At 38.2% G+C, this 25,489-nt stretch overlaps 2 protein-coding genes across 2 annotated transcripts; both read left to right on the forward strand.

The window, feature by feature from the left end:
• The first annotated feature begins 2,253 nt into the window (after positions 1–2,253).
• LOC149155440 (2S seed storage-like protein) lies at positions 2,254–3,315 on the forward strand. Its single transcript, XM_089440312.1, has 3 exons — positions 2,254–2,793; positions 3,017–3,172; positions 3,209–3,315. The coding sequence occupies exons 1-2, from the start codon at positions 2,313–2,315 to the stop codon at positions 3,043–3,045; spliced, it is 510 nt and encodes a 169-aa protein (XP_089296438.1). The 5' UTR covers positions 2,254–2,312; the 3' UTR covers positions 3,046–3,172; positions 3,209–3,315.
• An 8,941-nt stretch (positions 3,316–12,256) lies between these two features.
• Positions 12,257–21,441, forward strand: LOC149155441 (2S seed storage-like protein). Its single transcript, XM_089444427.1, has 4 exons — positions 12,257–12,501; positions 20,497–20,521; positions 20,643–20,943; positions 21,204–21,441. Exons 1-4 carry the CDS (start codon positions 12,311–12,313, stop codon positions 21,230–21,232), a joined length of 546 nt encoding a protein of 181 aa, XP_089300553.1. The 5' UTR covers positions 12,257–12,310; the 3' UTR covers positions 21,233–21,441.
• Positions 21,442–25,489: the final 4,048 nt, after the last annotated feature.

Here is a 25,489-nt window from a genome sequence, read left to right on the forward strand (position 1 = left end):
AACGCAGGTACCCTTTGGAGCAGCTGCTTTGATCCAAAATTGACCTGTTTTGAGTGTTTTTTCAGTGGAAGACTGATTTGCAGAGCTGTGGTTTGCTGACCTTGTTCCTCTAAGGGTAAGAACAACATGTTTGGGGACTTTGGATCCCTCAGATTATTGACATTTCATGCTCCATGCTGTGAGGCACAAAAATGTCTATAACAGTCAAGAGTTATGCCAAAATGTCTACAAGAGAACAAAGTAAAGCTAACAGCACTGTAGTGCAAAATATGAAATGGTTTCCAAAAGTCACTTACGAAGGCTGAGGCCTTAACATTTATACCCAAGAGGGCCCTAGCCGGCCTCCTAAATCTATGGGACTTGACTGTCCAAACTGTGAGTAGACAGCCCCTTCCAAAATCTGCTTGGCTGCCTCTTAGATCCGGTTTTGGTGGCCTTTGGAGCTCGGAGTTGGGGGTGAAGATCCCAAGGGCTATTAAATGCCATAGACAACCCCCCTACGAATCCTCACCTCAAGCTTGGCTGTCTTCTAGCCCATGATTGCTCGGTTTTGCTCCAACATGTGTCAAAAAACTTGAAATGAGCACGTGTTAGCCACCTAGGAAGAGTGACAACCTTTATTCGTACAAATGACATAAACATACTGAAAAATAATGCATAAGCTATGAAAAATGAAGGATTGAACAAGGATAATTAGGCCAAATGAGCCCAACAAGTTACCAAATTTGGGGCTCATCACACTTACAGGTTTGTAGGCTTCATTAAACATGGTTACAGTTGGGGAAGATTTCCATTGTCAAGTGAATCCTCTTCTTCAAATTCCTTAGCGATGGGTTCAGGTTATTGCATACTTGTAGACCAGGTTATTTGTGATGACTACATGGCATCAACCTTGGTGCAAAAAAGTGCCATATACTCTTTGCATTTTCGTTCACTTCACCAATAGGTCTGGATGCAGCCCTAGGTTTTCATGAAATATTTAATTGTTAAACTTGTAAATGCTACGGTTTGGGTGAAAACATGAAGATGAATTATATTTTTAGCTCAAATGTTGTGATAAAATTTCAAGTTTTTCCTCTTTTATGGAATTGAAGCCCTAACAATTCATATAAGCACTGTGAATTTTTATTCAAGTAAAAAGACAAATTTTGGAGAATTATATTGTTTTCCTAATGATATTTTCTGAAAAAATATGTAGTATTGTGTAATATATCAATTTATTAATTAATAATATTATTAACTAATATGCCTATATGGAGATAAAAAGAATTATTTCAAAAAAATAAAATGTATGTACATCTTTCACTGTAATAGTAATTATACATTTCACTTTCAAAAAACAATTATTAACTAATATGCCTATATGGAGATAAAAGGAATTATTTCAAAACATAAAATGTATGTACATCTTTCACTGTAATAGTAATTATACATTTCACTTCCAAACAACAACGTTAACTATTAATGAAAATTTATCGCGTGGACAGTTTTTCATATTCTCCTTTGTATTCGGTTTTATAACTGCAGAAAGACAAGGGTGTGATACCATTCCTAGAATCTAATCCATCCCTGCTGTGGAAGTTTGTTTTCATATGACCTCCGGTGACGAGACCATCTAGCCACTTACTTTACAATTCCGCTTACTTGACGAACCTCGGCCTTTCGGTTGAGCGATAACACTTCTTCCTCGCGAGCATGATATCTTGTTCCTCTCTCGGAAACTGTCACACCCACCCTGTCCGTAGTCACTTACAGTATGGTTAGAATGAGCCAAGCGCTACTATCATACGGTAGGTAGTGAACATTTTCACATGCCATCGTCATGTGAAAATGGAACATTTCATCAATAAGTGCACGACGTAGGAGGTTAGTTGTGGTAACCTTGCCCGTGGTAGCCACTGATTTAAATGTGAAATATCAACACCACCACGCTAAGGCAGTTTGTCATGACCGAGTTTAAATTTTCTAAATTCCGATAATCGTTGGTACTGTACCCTGCACTGTCAGGGATTCTATACACCTGGAAGATTCTTCTGTTCTTTAAAACAACTAAACCCAAATGAAAGACGCGGCTATTGGAAGCGGAGGGAGGCGTTCGATTTTTGGGACGTGGAGTGTGAGATGGGGCATGGGCTACATGTGTTTCGTCTGGACTCTCGACCTTTTCTTCCTGTTGTGTTGTTCTCTACTTTTATGTTCATACAGGTAGACGCTTCCCCACGCTGCCATAAATACCATAAGGATGCACCTCCTCTTCACACTCCCGCTCCATATATCTATCAATCTTTCACGGTAACGAAAGAGGAAAAGAAATGGATGTTTTCTCCCCTCCGATCACTACGAGACTGGCTCTTAAATGGGCGAGCCTAGGCGTAACCCTTCTGCTCCTTCTTCAGTGGGGCACCCCAACTGTTGATGCGCGTGAAGGCATTATGTATGGAGAGGGCCTGCAACAACAACGACGCTCCTGCGATCCGCAACGACTGTCTCAGTGCCGGGACTACATGGAGTGCCGGAGAGAGCAGCCATCGGAGAGATGCTGCGAGGAATTGGAAAGAATGTCTCCACAATGCCGGTGCCGAGCCATACAGCAAGTACTCGACCAATCTCAATCGTATATTTCAACCACGGAGGACCTCTCCATGGATTCTGAGGCTGCACATAACCAACGTCGCCGCCGCGAATCGCGTGGAAGAGAAGAGGAGGAGGAGGCGGAGGAGAGAGCCGCTTACCTTCCAGAAACCTGCAACGTCCGCCAGCCTCCCCGCCGGTGCGATGTTCAACGCCGTTCTCGTAAATCTTTCCATCGATCGATATCCATGACTACTCATTATCAACACAAACAGTAATTAATTTCTGTAGCTTTGTGTGTAGGAAGCTGCTGTCAGTATACTGACTATCACATTCTTTCATTTATTCACGATGCTATTTGTTATTCATGTTAATCCATCATCTAGTCTGCCATGTTCGCTGTAATTTATATCTAATTCATGTGTTAATGGTGTGTGGAGGACAGGCTATTTCACGACGGACAGCGGCTTTTAAGTGCGCGACGAACAGAAAATATAGATAATGTGTCTATGTAACTAAATAAGCAAGGGAGTGATCACTTAAGCCGCTATGAAATTGTGGGTTTCCTTTCGGAGGAGCTTATGGTTGTATACATCTATAGGCTCTCGTCTCAGCTTATGGTTGTATACATCTATAGGCTCTCGTCTCATTTCATTTGATGCCCACCACTTATATCATACCTTGATGTGTTCCCTTCTATGTAATAAACGACTGAATGAACGAGCAAAAAATCATTTTGTTTCATGTCATGGCCACCATCAAAGCAGGCTTCCTCTCATTTTATCAGCGAATGCAATATATGCTTGGAGGCAAAGAGATGAATTAGACTATATAGGAATATCAAAAAGTATCAACAATAAAGTAAATCTTTTCGTTAGAAAATTCAAACATGTGAAAATATCTTTACACTCAGACAATACAAACATAATTTGACTCTCAGTAAGAGCTCATAACTACATCGAAAGGAAGATGTTGGGTTTTTGGTCTTTTCGTATCAAAAATATAGTATTTTTCAAAAACAAAATAGAATAAATAATGATTTAGAATGACAATGTTGGGTTTTTGGTCTTTTCGTATCAAAAATATAGTATTTTTCAAAAACAAAATAGAATAAATAATGATTTAGAATGACAATGTTGGGTTTTTGGTCTTTTCGTATCAAAAATATAGTTTTTTTCAAAAACAAAATAGAATAAATAATGATTTAGAATGACCATAGTGTGCAGGGAACATAAAATAATGATTTAGAATTATCATACGTTGGAGGGAACATAAAAAAATCACATAGAAAATATCAACAACTATCAACAACACTTTTTTATTGCTAGCAATAATAATTACAAGAACTTTCTCTTTTGAGTTCAAGTCTCATATTACTAGCACTCAACTCTCATATCACTTGTAATAATACTTATAAGGGCCTTTTTTCTTCAGCTCGACTCTGGATTGCTTAATAATGAATGAACTCAATCTTATCTATAGAAGATTTCTAAGTTTTTTCTTCAGCTCAACTCTCAATTGCTCAATAATGAATGAACTCAATTTTATTTATAGTAGATTTGTCAGTTTTAGTTACAAGGGAGAAGTTTTGTAGGAACTTTCTCTTTTGAGTTCAAGTCTCATATTACTAGCACTCAACTCTCATATTACTAGCAATAATACTTATAAGGGCCTTCTTTCTTTAGCTCAACTCTGGATTGCTCAATATTGAATGAACTCAATTTTATCTATTGAAGATTTCTTCAACTTTTTCTTCAGCTCAACTCTCAATTGCTCAATAATGAATGAAATCAATTTTATTTATAGTAGATTTCTCAGTTTTACTTACAAGGGAGAAGTTTTCGTTTCATTCTAGGAGTAAAATTAATAATATTTACACTTTCACTCAACCATATTTGAAGTCACACTTAAATATTTCCACTTACACTTAAATATTTGCATTCACTCTTAGCTATATTTGCATTCACTTTTAACTATATTTGGACCAACACTTAACAATCTCCTGCTTAAATGTTTTCACTTACACTTAAATATTTTCATTCACTCTTAACTATATTTGCATTCACTTTCAACTACGTTTGGAGCAACACTTAACAATCTCCAATCTCCCACCTGAGACCAAATATTAAAGCCACTAATCTTTTCCTAAAAATTTCTCATCACCCTTGTGTCACACCACACAGTGTTCTACAAAGGTCCTCCTCATCTGGTACTCAATGAATCCAATGATATATGTCTTTCGTATACTCTGTTTTAGAAATATATAATGGCTTTTTTGCTAAGTGAATAGCGCTATGACAATCACAATGAAATATATATTTGTCTTGTTTTATTTCCAAATATTCTAGAAAGTGTGCATCTATAACATCTTCTTAAAAGTTTCTATTCTAGCTATATATTGTTCCTCTGTTGTAGAGAGAGCTACTAGATTTTACAATCTTGACACTCAAGACATCAATGCACTACCAAAATTATACAAATAACTAGTGAAGCATAATGAGTCCTTCTCATTTCCTCTTTCTCATCATCATCACAAGGACATAAATCAACACTAAGTTTGGTGTTAGGTGCAAGGGATGTACCAGTTGGTTTTCTCTAACAACTTTTCAATATATTTCTCTTGTGATTGCCATAAGTTTTTGTTCTTTTTATCAGGTATGATTGTCATACCCAATATTTGTTGTATTAAACGTTAATATCTTATTGCAAATTTGTTGCCCAAATCTTTCTTCACCTTGTTGATCATGTTTTTATCATGTCCAACAATTAACATGTCGTCCACATATAACAATAATATAATGTACCTTTCAACATGTCATCCACATATAACAATCATATAATGTACCTTTCTTCATATCTCTTGACGTAAACATAATGATCAACCTCTAATATTTTAAAACTATGTTCGAAAATAAATGAATCAAATTTATTATATCATTGGCATGGCACTTGTTTTATCCCACAAAGGTTCTTTTACAATTTTCAAACTAAATTCTCTTTACATGTTTCTTTGAATCCATCTCATTGCTCCATTCAAATCTTGGCCTTCAAATCTCCATGAACAAAGGTTGTTTTAGCATGTAGTTTTCACATTCAAAATCTAAACTAGCATCAAGACTAAGAACAACTCTTATGCATGACATCTTAACAAGAGATTAAATTTCAATAAAATCAACACCTTCTTTTTAAGCAAACCCTTTTACCACCATCCTTACCTTGAACATTTCTTTATTCCCTTCACTTTCATGTTTAATCATGCACACCCATTTGTTCTATAAGATGTTTCTTCCTTTGGATGTGTTGCTGATTCCCAAGCTTTTTTTTCAATAGAGAGCCCATTTCTTCCTCAATAGTTTTCTTTTTTTCACTCTTTGCTAGTTTCCAGTTTATACGTTTTTTTAAAACATTCATGTTCACCTTCATCAGTAAGCAAAATATAATATGAGGATGGATACCTTTGTGAAGGTTCAAAATCTAATATGAGGGTGGATACCTTTGTGAAGGTTTATGAGTCTTGATAGACCTTCGAACTAATTGTGGTGGTGTGTTTTCTAGTTGGACTTCTTGCAAAGGCTGCTACATGTTTTATTCTTATTTTGGTGAATCTGTAAGATACCCTCTTAGAAATATATTGAAAAACCACAAAATTTTTGAGTTTATTTGATTTGGTTCACTTTGGTATTTTAACAAATGATTGGGACATGAACTATTGTAAGTGTACTTTAATATATGTATCCTCAAATAGAGACACATAATAGCAAATATATACCATACAAGGCTCCCAAACAATAGTAAACAATGAAAGAAAACTCAGGAAATGAAAACACCATTGATGCACATTTATGACAACATGTAAAGCCACTTCTCTTCTATTGAAAACATCGTAGATTTGTACAAATAAATATTTGACAATATTCAACCACTTTATTAAATATAAATATATCATGGTTTGCAAAGCTTGTAAATTTGGTAGAGGAACCTAAAATGAAACCCATATTCACTCCACTTGCAACCAAAGATGAATAGGAGAATATTCAACCTCCAAAATTTGCATTCGTACTGATAAGGGAATGAGGTGCACCACCTATACTTTAGTGCTCACAGCCTATTTGGAAGAGGTTCTCAGCTTGAAATTCAAACACATAAATTAATGATGCTTAACACCTCTCAACAGCTCCAACTCGGTCAACAATGGTGGTCGAACTCAACCCTTTCATAGTGATAGATATTACCCAAAACAAACCTAGTCTGGAATGGATGAAATGTATGATTGAGACACAAAGATTCTTAGCTATCTAGAAGATAAGGAACTTGACTTCTCATTATGAAACTGAAACTCGAGCCAATTATAGATGAAAAAAGCATAGTTACATGGTACCGCTCCCAGGCATTGGAGAGCAAGTACTCGAAGCTCCCCTGCTCCTCGGAGCTTGGGAGCTTATAAAAAATGCTCCAAAGTCGTTTGGAGCTTCAACGGGTACTTTGGAACCTTTTGGGAGCTTCGTTGCAACCGATTTTTGACGTTTTGGGAGCTTCAATGTAATGAGTAAGTGCAAAAGTAGGTGCATTTGACATTGCCAACTTGGGTGCTTCTTGAACTGATGGAACTGTGTGAAGGGAAGGGTATGCCGCTCGTTTTAGATTTGGATATGGGTCTGGAACTAAGAGACACAACATGTTTATGGAAAGCCCTTCTATCCAAAGGTGTATGGCCAATCCTGATCTTTTTCATTGGAAAGCTATTCATTCTACTCATATACGTGCATGGCAGATGGATAAAAGAGTTTAGGAAGATTGTTGGCCACTGGAAAAACCATCATTATCACCCAAGCTGAATGGACAAAAGATGGAATACTAAATTAAAAAAAATAGTTGAAATTATGAAATTATGAAATATAAATGTTATTAAAAAACAATTTTTAATTTAATTCTCATATTTATTTAAGTATAAAATATATACTAACTTGGAAATTTATACTTTTATTATACAAACTCTTTTTAAAATAACATTGGATTTAAACTCTATTCTCTTAATTTTTTTTAATTACTATTAATATATATTTTATTTTTTCTTATCTTTATTATAATTAGATGTAATATATATAATATTGGTGAGGTTACATCAAGGGCGAAGAATTGAACCAATGACTTAACATATAGCGTTGCATGAAATCACCTAATAATCTAGTAATAACAATATTTTTTCTGGTTTGGGAGTTCTGCATGTTTCTTTGCTTGGAAGGAGTTTGATTGAGAAATTGTTGATGGATCAATATTTTCATTCTTTTGGCAATGTTTCAAAGTTCAATCTTTTACATGTTTCTTTTCAATATGGAATTTGATTGGCAAGTTTTGGATGGAAATAAATAAATTATTTGATTTTTATTTTTAATATATATTAAATTTTAATATATTATATTATAGTCACTCCTAACTTGATGTTTCCTGTAAATTTGGGCAATACTTCTAGCCGTGCTGGATACTCATTCCCGTGTATCAGAAGTACCCACATACTAGAAACTTGTGCAACATAGGAAAAAAGTCAACTAGGACTTTGGGGAAGAACTCAATCTCGTCGTCAAGTCAAAATCGACCCATAATAAATCTCAAACATGGAAATTTGACCCACAAGATGATGCCCACTTTGGATCACAAGAATATGATTTATCTTTGTCTCTTCATCTTCAGAAAATACCTCGTGCAAATAGATATATGGAAATTTCAAGGTTAGAGAATAAAATCAACTAAAACTCCTTGTGCAAATAGATATATGGAAATTTCAATATTAGAGAATAAAATCAACTAATAAAATTGTTATCTCCATTCTCCTCCTTAAATATTCTTCTCCAATAAAGCACAATGGTGAAATCTTAGGGTTTCAAAGCCACAGACTCTCTTCCAAGGGATCTCTAATTTCTTTTTTCTCAAATGACAAAATCTAGAATGAGGGGAGGCTCCTAAATCTCTCATTTTTATAAGTTATGTGTCACTTTTTCCATCTTTTTAGCTTTTTATTTTTATAAATTCACTTTACTATCTAATTCGTTTTATAAATTAAAAGTGACTTTTCATTATGCTAGTACATGAACCCTTTTTACCACTTTAGCATTTGTAATGTTTCTCCTAGGTGAATCATGTTATGTTAGTTAATTTTTCCTAGGCTTATTCTACGAGAAGTTTATTACACTAGCATAACTCCCCCTTATGCCTCCTAAGAAGTTCAGGACATTATAGTCCTCTTTTCCCAAGATTGCTTCTCCTCAAACAATTTCAACTCTGGACAACTAAGCATTTGTTCACCTTTCCAAATGGCATCTTCAACAAGAAAATCCTTCCACGTTAGCAAGTACTCTTTCACGGTCGTACTACTTAACTTCCACTCCCTTACCTATAGAATTTCCTCCAAAACCAAAAGCAGCTCCCCTTCTTCATCTAAGGGTGGAAGCTCAGAAGAAGTAACTACATGATGTCCCAGAGTGTTATGCAACTACATCAAAAAACAAAATAAAATATAGATCAACGACTTAAAAAATAGCCTCTTCGATGGGGTAGCCTCCTTTACATCACATAGATGTAAAATTCTTGGATCCTTCCACTTTAGCAAGTACTCCTTCACAGTCCTACTACTTAACTTCCACTCCCTTACCTCCAAAATATCCTCCAAAACTAAAACCAACTCCCCTTCTTCATCTTAGGGAGGAAGCTCGAAAGAAGTAACTACATGATGTCCTAGAGTGTTATGCAATGAGATCGCAAAACAAAACAAAAATAAAAGATAGATCAATGACTTGAAAATTAGCCTCTTCGATGGGGCAACCTCCTTTACATCACATAAATGAATAATTCTTGGATCCTTCCACTTTAGCAAGTACTCCTTCATAGCCCTACTACTTAACTTCCACTCCCTTACCTCCAAAATTTCCTCCAAAACCATAACCAGCTCCCCTTCTTCATATTAGGCTGGAAACTCGCAAGAAGTAACTACATGATGTCCTAGAGTGTTATGCAATCAGATCACAAAAAAAAGAAAGATAGCTCAACGACTTGAAAATTAGCCTCTTCGATGGGGCAACCTCCTTTACATAACATAAATGAACAATTCTTGGATGATACAAATGAAAAGACCTCCTTGGTATATATAGGAGTCTAAGGGGTCATAATATAATCAAAGCCTACGTAACAATAATAATGTAACGGCAGAACAATCGCAATAGTGGGCTTCTATGGGGCACAATAATGCCAATATGGGGTCTACATGGGCACAACAATAATAATAAGGGGGATAAATTAACAATAAAAATAAGGAGTCTACACTAGTATTATAGGGACCTAACATGCCCCTCACCTTCAAAAAAAGGTTTTTTCCTCAACATTTGAGTAGTATTGGATGCTTTTGTATAAAATGCTTATCCTCCCATGTAGAATATTCAACATATAAGTTCTTCCACTTAATGAGATACTCTGAAATTGAATGATTTCACATTTGTTGGCTTCTTGTTTCCATGACTGCATGAGGCTCAAATATAATTTTTCCTTCTTTGTCAAGCTCTAGAAATATGGTTTGAACTGGGAGCTTCTCATTGATAGCCTTCTTTAAGCATGAAACATGGAAAATTAGGTGTACCTAGGAAGATGCAGGCAACTCCAATTTGTATGCCATAGTAGCAATCTTTTGCAACACCTTGTAAGGACCATAGTACTTGGGTGATAATTTATTATCCTTTTTAGCTTGCTTGAGGGATATTTGTTTGTATGGTTTAAGCTGTAAAAATACCCAATCGTCTACATCAAAAATTCTTTCACTATGATGTCGATCTTTCATGTTGTTTCACTCGATTTTGTGCCATAGTGAGGTTATCCTTTAAGAGTTGGAGAACCTGTTGTTGATGCTCAATGTGATCTCCACTGCTTAAACCTTAGAATTTCCTCTCAAAGGTAATGTGATGGATCGTGGCTAGTATCCATAAAGTGCCATAAATGGCATCATTTTTTCTACAATATGGAAGGAAATGTTATACAACTATTTGGACAAAGGTGACCACTTGACCCATTATGTTTGATTATTAGATACAAAGCAACGAAGATATCCTTCCAAACATTTGTTCACTATCTCGGTTTTTTTGTCAGATTGACGATGATTATATGAGCTATGAGTCAATTGAGTACCAAGACAAGAAAATTACTCTATCCAAAAATTTCCATTGAAAATGGAATCTCTTTGACTTACAACATTTTTTGGGTTTTAATGTAGCTTTTGAATTGTTTCCTTAAATGCAGTAGAAATTGTAGTGGCTTTAATAGGATGAGATATTGCATAAAAGTGTTCATGATTGGTAAGATTATCAACTACCAACATAGTGATACTATTTCCTTTGGACTTGGGTAAACTGGTGATAAAAATCCAATGGGACTTCCCCACAATGCTCACTTGGAACTTGGAATGGCTAAAGGTTGTAATAGACCCACGTTCTTAATTGTCTCAACTTTATTTTTTTGGCAAACCAAACATTTAGCTATAATGATATGAATATTATATTTAATGTCATCCAAAAAAGAATTCCTTCTTGACCCTGTGGTAACTTTTTAAAAATCCTCGGTTACCTTCTAAGGGGGTGGTGTGTAATTCCAAAATATTTTTTTTGGGTTGGAATTGAGAATTCTTAATTAATAATATTATTAACTAATATGACTATATGGAGATAAAAGGAATTATCTCAAAACATAAAATGTATGTACATCTTTCACTGTAATAGTAATTATACATTTCACTTCCAAAAAACAACGTTAACTATTAATGAAAATATTATTAACTAATATGACTATATGGAGATAAAAGGAATTATCTCAAAACATAAAATGTATGTACATCTTTCACTGTAATAGTAATTATACATTTCACTTCCAAAAAACAGCGTTAACTATTAATGAAAATTTACTGCGTGGACAGTTTTTCATATTCTCCTTTGTATTCGGTTTTATAACTCCAGAAAGACAAGAGTGTGATACCATTCCTAGAATGTAATCCATCCCTACTGTGGATACCATTCATAAATTCCTAAATGTGACCTCCAGTGACGAGACCATCTAGCCACTTTACAATTCTGCTTACTTGACGAACTGAGGCCTTTCGTTTGAGCGATCACACTTCTTCCTCTCTCGGAAACTGTCACACCAACCCTGTGAAACTGTCACACCCACCCTGTCCGTAGTCACTTACAGTATGGTTAGAATGAGCCAAGCACTACTATCATACGGTAGGTAGTGAACATTTTTTCCACATGCCATCGTCATGTGAAAATGGAACATTTCATGAATAAGTGCACGACGTAGGAGGGTAGTTGTGGTAACCTTGCCTGTGGTAGCCACTGATTTAAATGTGAAAAATCAACACCACCACACTAAGGCAGTTTGTCATGACCGAGTTTAAATTTTCTAAATTGCGATAATCATTGGTACTCTACCCTGCACTGTCAGGGATTCTACACACCTGGAAGATTCTTCTGTTCTTTAAAACAACTGAACCCAAATGAAAGACGCGGCTATTGGAAGCGGAGGCAGGCGTTCGATTTTTGGGACGTGGAGTGTGAGATGGGGCATGGGCTACATGTGTTTCGTCTGGACTCTTCTGTCGTGTTGTTCTCTACTTTTATGTTCAGACAAGTAGACGCTTCCCGGCTCCTCTTCACACTCCCGCTCCATATATCTATTAATCTTTCACGGTAACGAAAGAAGAAAAGAAATGGATGTTTTCTCCCCTCCGATCACTACGAGTCTGGCTCTTAAATGGGCGAGCCTAGGCGTAACCCTTCTGCTCCTTCTTCAGTGGGGCACCCCAACTGTTGATGCACGTGAAGGCATTATGTATGGAGAGGGCCTGCAACAACAACAACGCTCCTGCGATCCACAACGACTTGCTTGTTGTGGGGGAAAGTATCCAACTCGGAATGACCCTAACCCACTCTAAGGGTGACAGTTCCTTAGCAACAGCTGAAAGCAAAGCTATCTAAAGTTTCTTCTTTATGACATGCAAGAGATAAAAGGGAGAGATCCACTTACCGATGTCTTGCGCAAATGGTCGATCCAATCTCCTTTGTTTGCCGCTTGCTCCCAGCTCCAAGTCTTTTCGTGGGCCCAGCTACACGAGATCCTGCAAATAAGACAAGAAAAGGAAACTACAAGAAGCATGCATGCATAAATGATTCAAGGATTAGCATAAATAAAAAACGCAAGTAAGACAATTCACCATTGAAACACATGCGAATAGAAGAACCTCAAATGCTTTATTAATATATGGAAGTAAGGTTCAGGCGGTGATACAACCATGAGAGGTCCAATCCAGCATCACCTTCTTGACGGAGAGAAATCTCTTCTTCACCTCCCTCAAGCAATCACCCAATACTCTCAACTGCAAACCAACAGCGATTCTTTGCACTGAATTCCGCCCTCCTGATCCCATGGGATGAGATCCTTATATAGAGTTTTGGAGTGAAGATAAGTCAGCTTGATGTGTGACTTGTTGTCCTCTTCGACTCCAGTTGTTCTTCAGTCCTTCACTCAGAGTTTCTGCCTTCCACTTGGAGTTTTAGAAGCTCTTAACTCATTATTAGGCGAATCTTATGATCAAGTGTCTTTCTGGAAGCTTCCTGGGCACTGGTACTTTGAGAAAAAGATTCCTCCACATGTCCAAGTATGCCCAACGCAGGTAGCCTTTGTTCTACTTGCTATGCAACGCAGGTAGCCTTTGTTCTACTTTCTATGCAACGCAGGTAGCCTTTGTTGTACCTGCTATGCAGCGCAGGTAGTCTTTGGAGCAGCTGCTTTGATCCAAAATTGACCTGTTTTTGAGTGTTTTTCAGTGGAGAACTGGTTTGCAGTGCTGTGGTTTGCTGACCTTGTTCCTCTAAGGGTAAGAACAACATGTTTAGGGACTTTGGATCCCTCAGATTATTGACATTTCATGCTCTATGCTGTAAGGCACAAAAATGTCTATAACAGTTGCCCCCTAAAGTATGAGGTCGTTTATCGGGTGAAATGCTTTATTAGGAGGATCCGAAGTTCATTCAATCGCCGGGAGGTGACCTGTAACAAAATACAATACAATACATTATCTTTTCATACTTTCTTTTCATGATCTAGCTGAGGCGGGCATTTCCCATGCTCAGCTTTATAAATACATTTGCTGTACATAAACAGACGATCGTCTGATAATAGACTGATAATTCTCTGCTTTTAATTATCATCCTTTTAGTAGGATGCTCATCTGTTGCACATGTCTATGTTTTTATCTCCTGAACATATATCGCAGCCCGGATGGATGAAACTAGATCCGGGGTCTTCAAACTTGTCCGATCTTCACTTTAGTACAAGTTGATCCATGTGAGAATTTCTTGAAGTCGAACATGGAAAGACATCGCTTGATTACCAGTCAATAATGTAAACTGTTAACAAGCGCGAGAGGAATCACCGATAATGATGATGACCCTCAAGGTACTGCAACACAATTCACGTGGCGTGAATATAGAATCTGACGTCGAACACCATGCAAAGTCTCCTGGTTGAAGGTCATTAATGTATACCTATCGTTGGGAGTTAGAAACTTGCCATTGAGGCATGCAAGCTTCAAAGTACTGAGGGGGTGTTCCTAGATCAACTTCTTGGATAATGAGCTGATGTCGACAAGAAGTGATCCGTCAAAGGAGGGCCTTAATGAATCCCACATCAGTGACACGGAACGGAGCTAGTGATGATGGTGAAAACGATCTGTGAAATATGATTCAGGGTGGCGGTCATGGAAGGATGAAAGATGATGTATGGTAGTGGATGGGACCCGGTTGACACTTTCTGAATGACATCTCTTGAACATATAACGACACTGATATGATGGATTGGTAGCATTACCCCATGTATGGATGGTATGGCGAGACCATGGTGAAGGGACCGGTGAATGATAATAACCCAACCCGATATTTACGGAGGCAAAAGTGTCATGTTCAAGAGTGACTTGCTACCATTAAGCTTTGAGGTTCTTCCCAATTTTTCCCTAGTCATTTCTGACCAGTACCTCTTTATTTTTGTCAAGCTTGAGGAGGATAACATATGCTTGTTCTATAACCTGCCCTTCGGGCAAGCCCATAGCTATGTTTCTAATGAGCCTAGCGATAGGGAAACTAGTTCTCGTCTAAAGACAAGTTTGTCGCTATCTAATATTTTTAACGAGCCCAGCGACAAAGACAACTCGGTCCTTTTCATTTTTAGAGAGTCTGAAAAGTGTACATAAAGTAGACTCCAGGGGTCCTTTTTCGTCATCTAATCCCTTAAGTCCGAAAAAGTATAAAACAATATAGAAGGGATGAATGTTCGATATCTTTATCGAGCTGAACTAGACAAGCGCTCGATCTTTTTGTGCAATAATCCCTCCGGTCCAAAAAGATTAAAATCTAGAGGAGGGATAGCTCTTCCGGTCCTTTTAACGAGCTGGAAGGCCAAAACTCGGCAAACTTTTCATTTTTTACGAGTCAGTGAAAAGAGCTCAAAGAAGACTCGTATTTTGAGGAACGAGTGATTAACAGGGATAGCAGCAGATTCCAGGTACAGGTTGGAATTTTCCAATCACGGCAGTATTACAAGGATGGCTAGGTGAGATCACTCTTCGCAGCTGTTCCTCAAAATAGGTAAACAATCAAGTGGATGTGAATGATCGGCCAAATGAAAAGTGGAGGTGACGGTGCACAAACACGACCAAGGCTTTTATGGCTGATGAATTTACGGTCTCAAATGGTTATTTACCGATTCATTTTTTCTGAATGAGCTTGAACTCTAGGGGAAGCTTGCTCACTAGCTTATTTTATTTTTTAACGAGCATGAATTTCCGCGTTAAAACTGCTCGGATCTTGCGTTTATTTTTTAACGAGCATGAACTTTGCCAAAACTGCTCGTTTTTACCAGTCATAAAGTAGTAAGGTCTCATGGAAGATTCCTATTTTTTAAGGAGCTTCATCTCCCTACGCTTTGCTCCATATCCTCTCTTCATGCAAGCTGGGTATCGGCCTATCCTACGGGTTAGAGGGGTTAGTCCAACCTAAAACTAAAAAGCCGCCCGCGCTTGCATTCCAAGAGGTTTGCATGCCCCCAGGTGTAAGTCTAATTTCAAGGCTGCCCCTACTTTTCCGTCAAAAACCTTTGTTTTCAACAAGTGAGGCTTATCTCTTTCAGGTTACCCAAAGATCATTCTACTAATTCTTTCAAACAGAAACTTTCTTCGGCGATGTCTATCATTAGGTTACACAAAGATGGTTACAATTTTTTGCAGCCTTTGAATCCCTTTCTTTGGAGGCTGCCCCTACTTATCCTCTAAAACATTTGTTTTAATGGGTGAGGCTTGCCTTTAATCCAAAGATGGTTACTACTTGCTGCCGCAAACGGATCCCCTTCTTTGGTAGAGCCTACTTATTTAGACAAAGGTGAATGACGACGCTCCGCCACACACTTAACTTTAACAAAAGAATCTTTTTCCAGAACAACCCCATTCCTAACAGCCCCTTCTTCCGCATGAGAGCTCTTCCTGGCTCTTTTGTCTTACGAAGAAGAAGGGGGGGACGGGGTACGGACTAGTCATATTCTCCCGCGGAAATTCTACTTTACACCCAAGGTTTTTTCTGCCTCCAGAGCAGACCAGGATGCATGCCCCCTGGGTTCCAGCCTTCCTTTCCCGAATTAATCACGCTCATCAGGAAGAAGAACCGGAGGTAGAGACCTTTCTTGATCAAACAGACCATTCAGGATAGGTATGTGACTATTTGCGATGCGTGATCCCGGAAATGAAAGTTGGTCTACGAGCTTGACCATTCTTCCTTCGTATGGAAAACACATTATTCGAAAGAGTGAGGAGACTATTGCTTCCATGCAATATACGTAGTCTCGTCCAAGGAGTAGGTTATAATCCAAGGGTCCTTGGACGACCATCATATTCATCTTGACAGCCTTCCCTTTCAGTGTAATAGGCACATTAGGTAGAATCCCTAATGGTCGACTGGTTCCTTTGTCAAAACCCGAGAGACGCCTTGTCTCGGGCAAAAGCGCTGGGAAACCCAGTGCTTTCCAAGCAATAGAGGACAGGATACTCACAGATGCCCCTTCATCAATGATAGTTCCAGCCATCACCATTTTGTATATTTGGACTATAATTCTAAATGGTATACTGGCTAGTAACCGAGGTCTACCTAGTTGGTTCCAATCAAAGGACACAACTAGGTTGCTTGGTGGTGGGACCGAATATATGGCCGGATATGATCCTGACGACGCTCCTTCCTGCGATAAAGGAGTGGGCACATTGCCCTGATGTTCATCAGAATCGGTGTTAATGAAGAGAACCTGGACGGTGTCATCCTTACTCTCTTCGGTGGGGGTGTCAACTGAAGATGAATCCTCAGTGACTGCGATATTTGAAGATGAAACTTCTGAAGGGAGAACCGGGTCAACTGCCGTTTCAACCTTTGGACTTTCGTCCAGTCTGGATTCAGTAGGTTCACTTTCAGTCACTGACACTTCAGCTGGCCCTATGAGCGGGGCAGCTGTATTTTCGACCAATGAAGGACTTGGCGCGAGTTTTTGGTATCCAGGAGGAAGTAGCAACGGTGCAACCGGTTGATCTTCCAAAACTCTCTTTTCTTCGTCTAAAAAGGGACAACGGCGAAGGGTGTGATTGCCTTCACACAGTTCGTAGGGGAATCTCATTCCCCTTTGTCGTCTAGAGCCTTCACTTTCGCTGGTCAACGGTAAGCATTCAACCTGGTTGTCAGAGGTTGACGCTTCTGAACTGTGCAAACGAGGGGACCAGTCCCTTAGTATCCGGGGAATACTGGGACAATCACGGTGGAGGTGGTTCCCTCTACATATGACACATGGCGATTTGGGCTCGGTCCGTGCTGTGTGTGGGTTTTCGTTAGATACCTTCTGCTTGCCCCCAGGTGCCTTTGGCTCCTTCTGCTTCTTTTCTTTCTTCTTCTTTTCCTTCTTCTTTTCTATGGGAGCCGTGCTTTTGGCGGCTTGACCTTTCGAAGAAGAAGGATTGGAGGAAGGCATATAAGAAGTGGAAGGCTGGAGGGTAGCTATAGACTGGTCTAACTGTTGACTCGACTGTTCAGGAACCGTGGTGGTCTGAACTACAGCGGTTGAGAATAGCCAAACTGGCAGGCCAATTGTCAGCCCTGGAAGCGACAATGTGGCCATGTGGGGCGCACCAACTTATCCCCAAGAGGAGAAAGGGCTAGGGGCCCCATCATGTGGAATCCCTTTGTTGGTGTGTTCCATGTTCTCAACCTTAAGATCAACGTAGGAATCAGGGGTAATTATGTTTCGTTTAAGATGAATTTTATATGACGATGCTTTAGACACAACTTGCTTTTTCACTTTTTAAGAGTCGAGAAAAAGCTAAAGATGACTCTAGTCTCCTTCGATGTATTAACGAGCCCGAAGTGACAAATGCTCGGATGGACTTTTTCAGTTATAGAGTTTGAAAAAGGCCAAAAGAAACTACTCTGGAGTTCTAGGCAAGGGTGTGCCAAACCTTTCGCGAAACCACAAAATACGTTTTACGGTACGAGTGGTTGATCTTCATGAATGTTGTGTTCACTGCATCGCGATCAGTAGGGCGGTCGACACGGCTTCCTATGGATAAAGGCTTTGTTCCTATAGGGGTCCCCCAATATACGCGACGGTACGCGGGGGCACAAGTCCGTATTAGTGCTATCGTCCCTCAGGAGGAATCACCCACCTTCGTAGAGATCGACAGTCACTATGTTTAACGACGCCGGTTCACGTCTCTACCTAGACCTCTACTATGTTTCGTTATGTTTCAAAGCGTTGTTAGATAAATTCCGTTCTTTTTAGGTTGATCTTGCTTAGCAGTTTGCCTTTATGGATCACCACGTGATGTATGATACAACTCCTAAATGCAGTCTAAGAATGATAAGCAAGCTTTTTCAATTCTTTCAACTTATGAAAACCTTAACTACTGAAGGAAAAGAAAGACATCATCTTTTCAAACAGATCATAGAGCACACACTGATGCACTTTTCCTAGATCGACATGCAAACTGTCAAAATGCACATGCACAATGCAAGTATTTCTTTTCTTCTTTCTTAATGTTGGTGTATGACAAAAAGAAAGCTGTTGTATAATTTTGAATTCGATTTCAAGCGTAAGCAAATAAGTTTTGTCCAATAATCAAAATAACACCTTAAGATTCACTCGTTTCAACACAAGAAATACTGAAATTTGAACCATATAACGAATGCAAATGCTCAAGCAGCTATGAACAACAATAAACTAGCTCTTAGAATCACAAGGACACTTTCTCATAGGTCTAGATCCAAGAGGTCATAGCAAGACTAGTTCACTTTCGCTATGGGAAACCGTGAATGACAGCAAGAAATACAATAAGAACAATCACGGTTTCTTCACACAACTGAGGCGGAATGAAGGCAAAGAGAAGTGGTTTCGGCTGGGTATACAGGTTGACAACAGGCTGCAAAAACAATACTGAACACTGGGCAACAGACAGTGGAGAATCCCAGCTGCACAAGGCAAGACTGGATCAGCGCAGGTGCTGCACTGTCAATCTGAGATGCAGCGCAGGTAGCCCCTTCAGGACCTGCGTTGCAGTGCAGGTAGCCTTTGTTGCAGCTGCACTGATGAGACAACTCTCGTCTCTCTCAGATTCCGGCTCACAGTTTGCTCAAAAATGAATGGTTTTTGGCCAAATCAGAGGCTATCAGTCAAGTATACACTAGAGGATGATTAAAGGAAGATGAACACTATCACAAAGAGCTAAAAAGAGTCCTTGTGGATCAGCTCTTCAAATCATAAACATGCCCAGCACTGGGCTAGAGTAGCTGCCCCTCTACTTTGCATTCGAAGGACTCGAATGCAGTTCGATTCAGTACTCTTTTGTTTAAGAAATGAATAGCAAAAAACACAAGCTACCAACAAGACACGCTCCCCAGCGGAGTCGCCAGTCTGTTGTGGGGGAAAGTATCCAACTCAGAATTACCCTAACCCACTCTAAGGGTGACAGTTCCTTAGCAACAGCTGAAAGCAAAGCTATCTAAAGTTTCTTCTTTATGACATGCAAGAGATAAAAGGGAGAGATCCACTTACCGATGTCTTGCGCAAATGGTCGATCCAATCTCCTTTGTCTGCCGCTTGCTCCCAGCTCCAAGTCTTTTCACGGGCCCAGCTACACGAGATCCTGCAAATAAGACAAGAAAAGGAAACTACAAGAAGCATGCATGCATAAATGATTCAAGGATTAGCATAAATAAAAAACGCAAGTAAGACAATTCACCATTGAAACACATGCGAATAGAAGAACCTCAAATGCTTTATTAATATATGGAAGTAAGGTTCAGGCGGTGATACAACCATGAGAGGTCCAATCCAGCATCACCTTCCCGACGGAGAGAAATCTCTTCTTCACCTCCCTCAAGCAATCACCCAATACTCTCAACTGTAAACCAACAACGATTCTTTGCACTGAATTCCGCCCTCCTGATCCCATGGGATGAGATCCTTATATAGAGTTTTGGAGTGAAGATAAGTCAGCTTGATGTGTGACTTGTTGTCCTCTTCGACTCCAGTTGTTCTTCAGTCCTTCACTCAGAGTTTCTGCCTTCCACTTGGAGTTTTAGAAGCTCTTAACTCATTATTAGGCGAATCTTATGATCAAGTGTCTTTCTGGAAGCTTCCTCGGCACTGGTACTTTGAGAAAAAGATTCCTCCACATGTCCAAGTACGCCCAACGCAGGTAGCCTTTGTTCTACTTGCTATGCAACGCAGGTAGCCTTTGTTGTACCTGCTATGCAGCGCAAGTAGCCTTTGGAGCAGCTGCTTTGATCCAAAATTGACCTGTTTTTGAGTGTTTTTCAGTGGAGAACTGGTTTGCAGTGCTCTGGTTTGCTGACCTTGTTCCTCTAAGGGTAAGAACAACATGTTTAGGGACTTTGGATCCCTCAGATTATTGACATTTCATGCTCTATGCTGTAAGACACAAAAATTTCTATAACATGGCTCAGTGCCGGGACTACGTGGAGTGCCGGAGAGAGCAGCCATCGGAGAGATGCTGCGAGGAATTGGAAAGAATGTCTCCACAATGCCGATGCCGAGCCATACAGCAAGTACTCGACCAATCTCAATCGTATGTTTCAACCACGGAGGACCTCTCCATGGATTCTCAGGCTGCACATAACCAACGTCGCCGCCGCGAATCGCGTGGAAGAGAAGAGGAGGAGGAGGCGGAGGAGAGAGCTGCTTACCTTCCAGAAACCTGCAACGTCCGCCAGCCTCCCCGCCGGTGCGATGTTCAACGCCGTTCTCGTAAGTCTTTCCATCGATCAATATCCATGACTACTCATTATCAACACAAACTGTAATTAATTTCTGTAGCTTTGTGTGTAGGAAGCTGCTGTCAGTATACTGTGGACTAACACATTCTTTCATTTATTCACGATGCTATTTGCTATTCATGTAAATCCGTCATCTATTCTGCCATGTTTGCTGTAATTTATATCTATTTTTGCTTGAAACATTGCCGACACATGAATCTAATTCAGGTGTTAATGGTGTGTGGAGGACAGGCTATTTCACGACGGACAGCGGCTTTTAAGTGCGCGACGAACAGAAAATATAGATAATGTGTCTATGTAACTAAATAATCAAAGGAGTGATAACTTAAGCCGCTATGAAATTGTGGGTTTCCTTTCGGAGGAGGTTATGGTTGTATACATCTATAGGCTCTAGTCTCATTTCACTTGATGCCCACCACTTATATGATAGCTTGATGTGTTCCCTTCTATGTAATAAACGACTGAATGAACGAGCAAAAACTCATTTTGTTTCATGTCATGGCCACCATCAAAGCAGGCTTCCTCTCATTTAATCAGCGAATGCAATATATGCTTTGAGGAAAAGAGATGAATTACACTATATAAGAATATCAAAAAGTATCACAATAAAGTAAATCTTTTCGTTAGAAAATTCAAACATGTGAAAATATCTTTACACTCAGAAAATACAAACATAATTTGACTCTCGGTAAGAGCTCATAACTACATCGAAAGGAAGATGTTGAGCTCATAACTACATCGAAAGGAAGATGTTGGGTTTTTGGTCTTTTCGTATCAAAAATATAGTATTTTTCAAAAACAAGATAGAATAAATAATGATTTAGAATAACCATAGTGTGCATGGAAGACAAAATAATGATTTAGAATTATCATTGGGTGGAGGGAACATTAAAAATTCACATAGAAAATATCAACAACTATCAGCAACTCTACAACTATCAACAACTCTGGCTCTTTTGAGTTCAAGTCTCATATTACTAGCACTCAACTCTCATATCACTAGCAATAGCAATAATAGCCTTCTTTCTTCAGCTCAACTCTATATTGCTTACTAATGAATGAACTCAATTTTATCTATAGAAGATTTCTCAGTTTTTTCCTCAACTCAACTCTCAATTTCTCAATAATGAATGAACTCAGTTTTATTTATAGTAGATTTGTCCCTTTTAGTTACAAGGGAGAAGTTTTCTAGGAACTTTCTCTTTTGAGTTGAAGTCTTATATTACTAGCACTCAACTCTCATATTACTAGCAATAATACTTATAAGGGCCTTCTTTCTTTAGCTCAATTTTGGATTGCTCAATATTGAATGAACTCAATTTTATCTATAGAAGATTTCTCAGTTTTTTCTTCAGCTTAACTCTCAATTGCTCAATAATGAATGAAATCAATTTTATTTATAGTAGATTTCTCAGTTTTACTTACAAGGGAAATTTTCATTTCATTCTAGAAGTAAAATTAATAATATTTACACTTTCACTCAACCATATTTGAAGTCACACTTAAATATTTCCACTTACACTTAAATATTTGCATTCACTCTTAGCTATATTTGCGTTCACTTTTAACTATATTTGGACCAACACTTAACAATCTCCTACTCACTTACACTTAAATATTTGCGTTCACTCTTAACTATATTTGCATTCACTTTTAACTATATTTGGACCAACACTTAACAATCTCCAATCTCCCACCTGAGACCAAATATTAAAGCCACTAATCTTTTCCTAATAATTTCTCATCACCCTTGTGTCACACCACACAGTGTTCTACAAAGCTCCTCCTCATCTGGTACTCAGTGAATCCAATGATATATATCTTCCATATACCTTGTTTTAGAAATATATAATGGCTTTTTTGCTAAGTGAATAGCGCTATGACAATCACAATGAAATATATATTTGTCTTGTTTTATTTCCAAATATTCTAGAAAGTGTGCATCTATAACATCTTCTTAAAAGTTTCTATTCCAGCTATATATTGTTCCTCTGTTGTGGAGAGAGATACTAGCTTTTACAATCTTAACACTCAAGACATTGATGTGCTATCGAGATTATACAAATAACTAGTGAAGCATAATGAGTCCTCCTCATTTCCTCTTTCTCCTCACCATCACAAGGACATAAATCAACACTAAGTTTGGTGTTAGGTGCAAGGGATGTACCAACTGGTTTGGAATCGTTCATATTGAACCTCTCGAACAACTTTTCAATATATTTCTCTTGTGATAGCCATAAATTTTTGTTCTTTTTATCACGTATGATTTTCATACCCAATATTTGTTGTACTAGACATTAATATCTTATTGCAAATTTACTGTCCAAATCTTTCTTCACCTTGTTGATCATGTTTTTATCATGTCCAACAATTAACATGTCATCCACATATAACAATAGTATAATGTACCTTTCAACATGTCATCCACATATAACAATAATATAATGTACCTTTCTTCATATCTCTTCACGTAAACACAATGATCAACCTCTAATCTTTTAAAACTATGTTCCAAAATAAATGAATCAAATTTCTTATTTCATTGGCATGGCACCTGTTTTATCCCACAGAGGTTCTTCTACAATTTTCAAACTAAATTCTCTTTACATGTTTCTTTGAATCCATCTCATTGCTCCATACAAATCTCGGCCTTCAAATCTCCATGAACAAAGGTTGTTTTAGCATGTAGTTGTTCACATTCAAAATCTAAAGTAGCATCAAGACTAAGAACAACTCTTATGCATGACATCTTAACAAGAGATTAAATTTCAATAAAATCAACACCTTCTTTTTAAGCAAACCCTTTTACCACCATCCTTACCTTGAACATTTCTTTATTCCCTTCACTTTCATGTTTAATCATGTACACCCATTTGTTCCTCAGTAGGTTTCTTTTCTTCACTCTTTGCTAGTTTCCAATTTATATGTTTTTTTAAAACATTCATGTTCACCTTCATCAGAAAGAAAAATATAGTATGAGGATGGATGCCTTTTTGAAGGTTCAAAATCTAATGTGAGGGTGGATACCTTTGTGAAGGTTTATGAGTCTTGATAGACCTTCGAACTAATTGTGGTGGTGTGTTTTCTCTCGAGCTAATTCTAGTGGTGTGTTTTCTAATTGGACTTCTTGCAAAGGCTGCAACATGTTTTATTCTTATTTTGGTGAATCTGTAAGATACCCTCTCAGAAATATATTGAAAACCCACAAAATTTTTGAGTTTATTTGATTTGGTTCACTATGGTATTTTAACAAATGATTGGGACACGAACTATTGTAAGTGTACTTTAATATAATTATCCCCAAACAGAGATACACAAGAGCAAATATACTCCATACAAGGCTCCCAAACAATAGTAAATAATGAAAGAAAACTCAGGAAATGAAAACACCACTCATGCACATTTATGACAACATGTAAAACCACTTCTTTTCTATTAAAAACATTGCAGCTTTGTACCACAAATATTTAACAATATTTAGCCACTTTATTAAATATAAATATACCACGCACTACAAGGAAAAAAGACATTGGTGAGGGGCAAAAAATGTCACCATAAGCTCATTGGTGATGGTCAAAAGAGTCTTCGTCACTAAAAAATAAACTTCACCAAAGGTGGCATCACCAAAAGTATAGGTGTTGTGGCGACATTCAAAGTCCGTCACCAATAATGATTTATAAAGACAGATAGTGACAGTCACCATTTCATATGAGCAATGGTGATGAATCATAGCCTCCATCACCGAAAACTGAATGTCACCAAAGGTGGCGTTGCCAAAAGTATAGGTGTTGTAGTGACATTCAAAGTCCATCACCAATAATGATTTATAATGACGAATATCGACCTTCATCATTTCATATGGGCAATGATGACGGACCATAGCCTCAGTCACTAAAAATTGAACGTCACCAAAAGTGGTGTCACCAAAAGTATAGGTGTTATGATGACATTCAAGGTCCATCATGAATATTGATTATAATGACAGATAGCGACCGTCACCATTTCATATGAACAACAATGATTTATTGTGATGGATCTTTCATGGTCGTCACAATTGGTGCATATATATGGTGACGTTCATTCACCGTGATCAAAATCCACATTGCCAAAAGTATAGTGTTATGATGACATTCAAGGTTCGTCACGAATAATGACTATAATGATGGACATCGACTATCACCATTTTATATAAACAACAATGATTTATGGTTATGGACCTTTGAGGGTCGTCACTATTGATGCGTATATATGGTGGCATTCATTGACCGTCACCATTTCATATTTTGGTGAGGGTCAAAAAATGTCACCAAAGCTCATTGGTGATGGTCAAAAGAGTCTCTGTCACAAAAAATTGATCATCGCCATTCCATATGAATGTCAGGGCATGATGGAATCGGACCACCAACCTCCTACTTGTAAAGTAGGTGCTCTTCCATTGAGCTGGCACCCTTTAAAGAATTAATATTTTAAAAATTAGACCTTGAAACTTCATAAACTGTAAATTCTCAATAATATTT

This window comes from Pinus tabuliformis, chromosome 9 (genome assembly GCF_031772625.1).
Source record: "Pinus tabuliformis cultivar Carrire ecotype Pingquan chromosome 9, CPIR1, whole genome shotgun sequence".
Classification (NCBI taxonomy): Eukaryota; Viridiplantae; Streptophyta; class Pinopsida; order Pinales; family Pinaceae; genus Pinus; species Pinus tabuliformis.

Coding starts and splice junctions, on each gene's coding strand:
- LOC149155440 (XM_089440312.1), top strand. CDS start 2,313: ATGGATGTTTTCTCCCCTCCGATCACTACGAGACTGGCTCTTAAATGG. Junction 2,794..3,016: donor CGATGTTCAACGCCGTTCTC/GTAAATCTTTCC, acceptor TGTGGAGGACAG/GCTATTTCACGACGGACAGC.
- LOC149155441 (XM_089444427.1), top strand. CDS start 12,311: ATGGATGTTTTCTCCCCTCCGATCACTACGAGTCTGGCTCTTAAATGG. Junction 20,522..20,642: donor AACTGGTTTGCAGTGCTCTG/GTTTGCTGACCT, acceptor AACATGGCTCAG/TGCCGGGACTACGTGGAGTG. Junction 20,944..21,203: donor CGATGTTCAACGCCGTTCTC/GTAAGTCTTTCC, acceptor TGTGGAGGACAG/GCTATTTCACGACGGACAGC.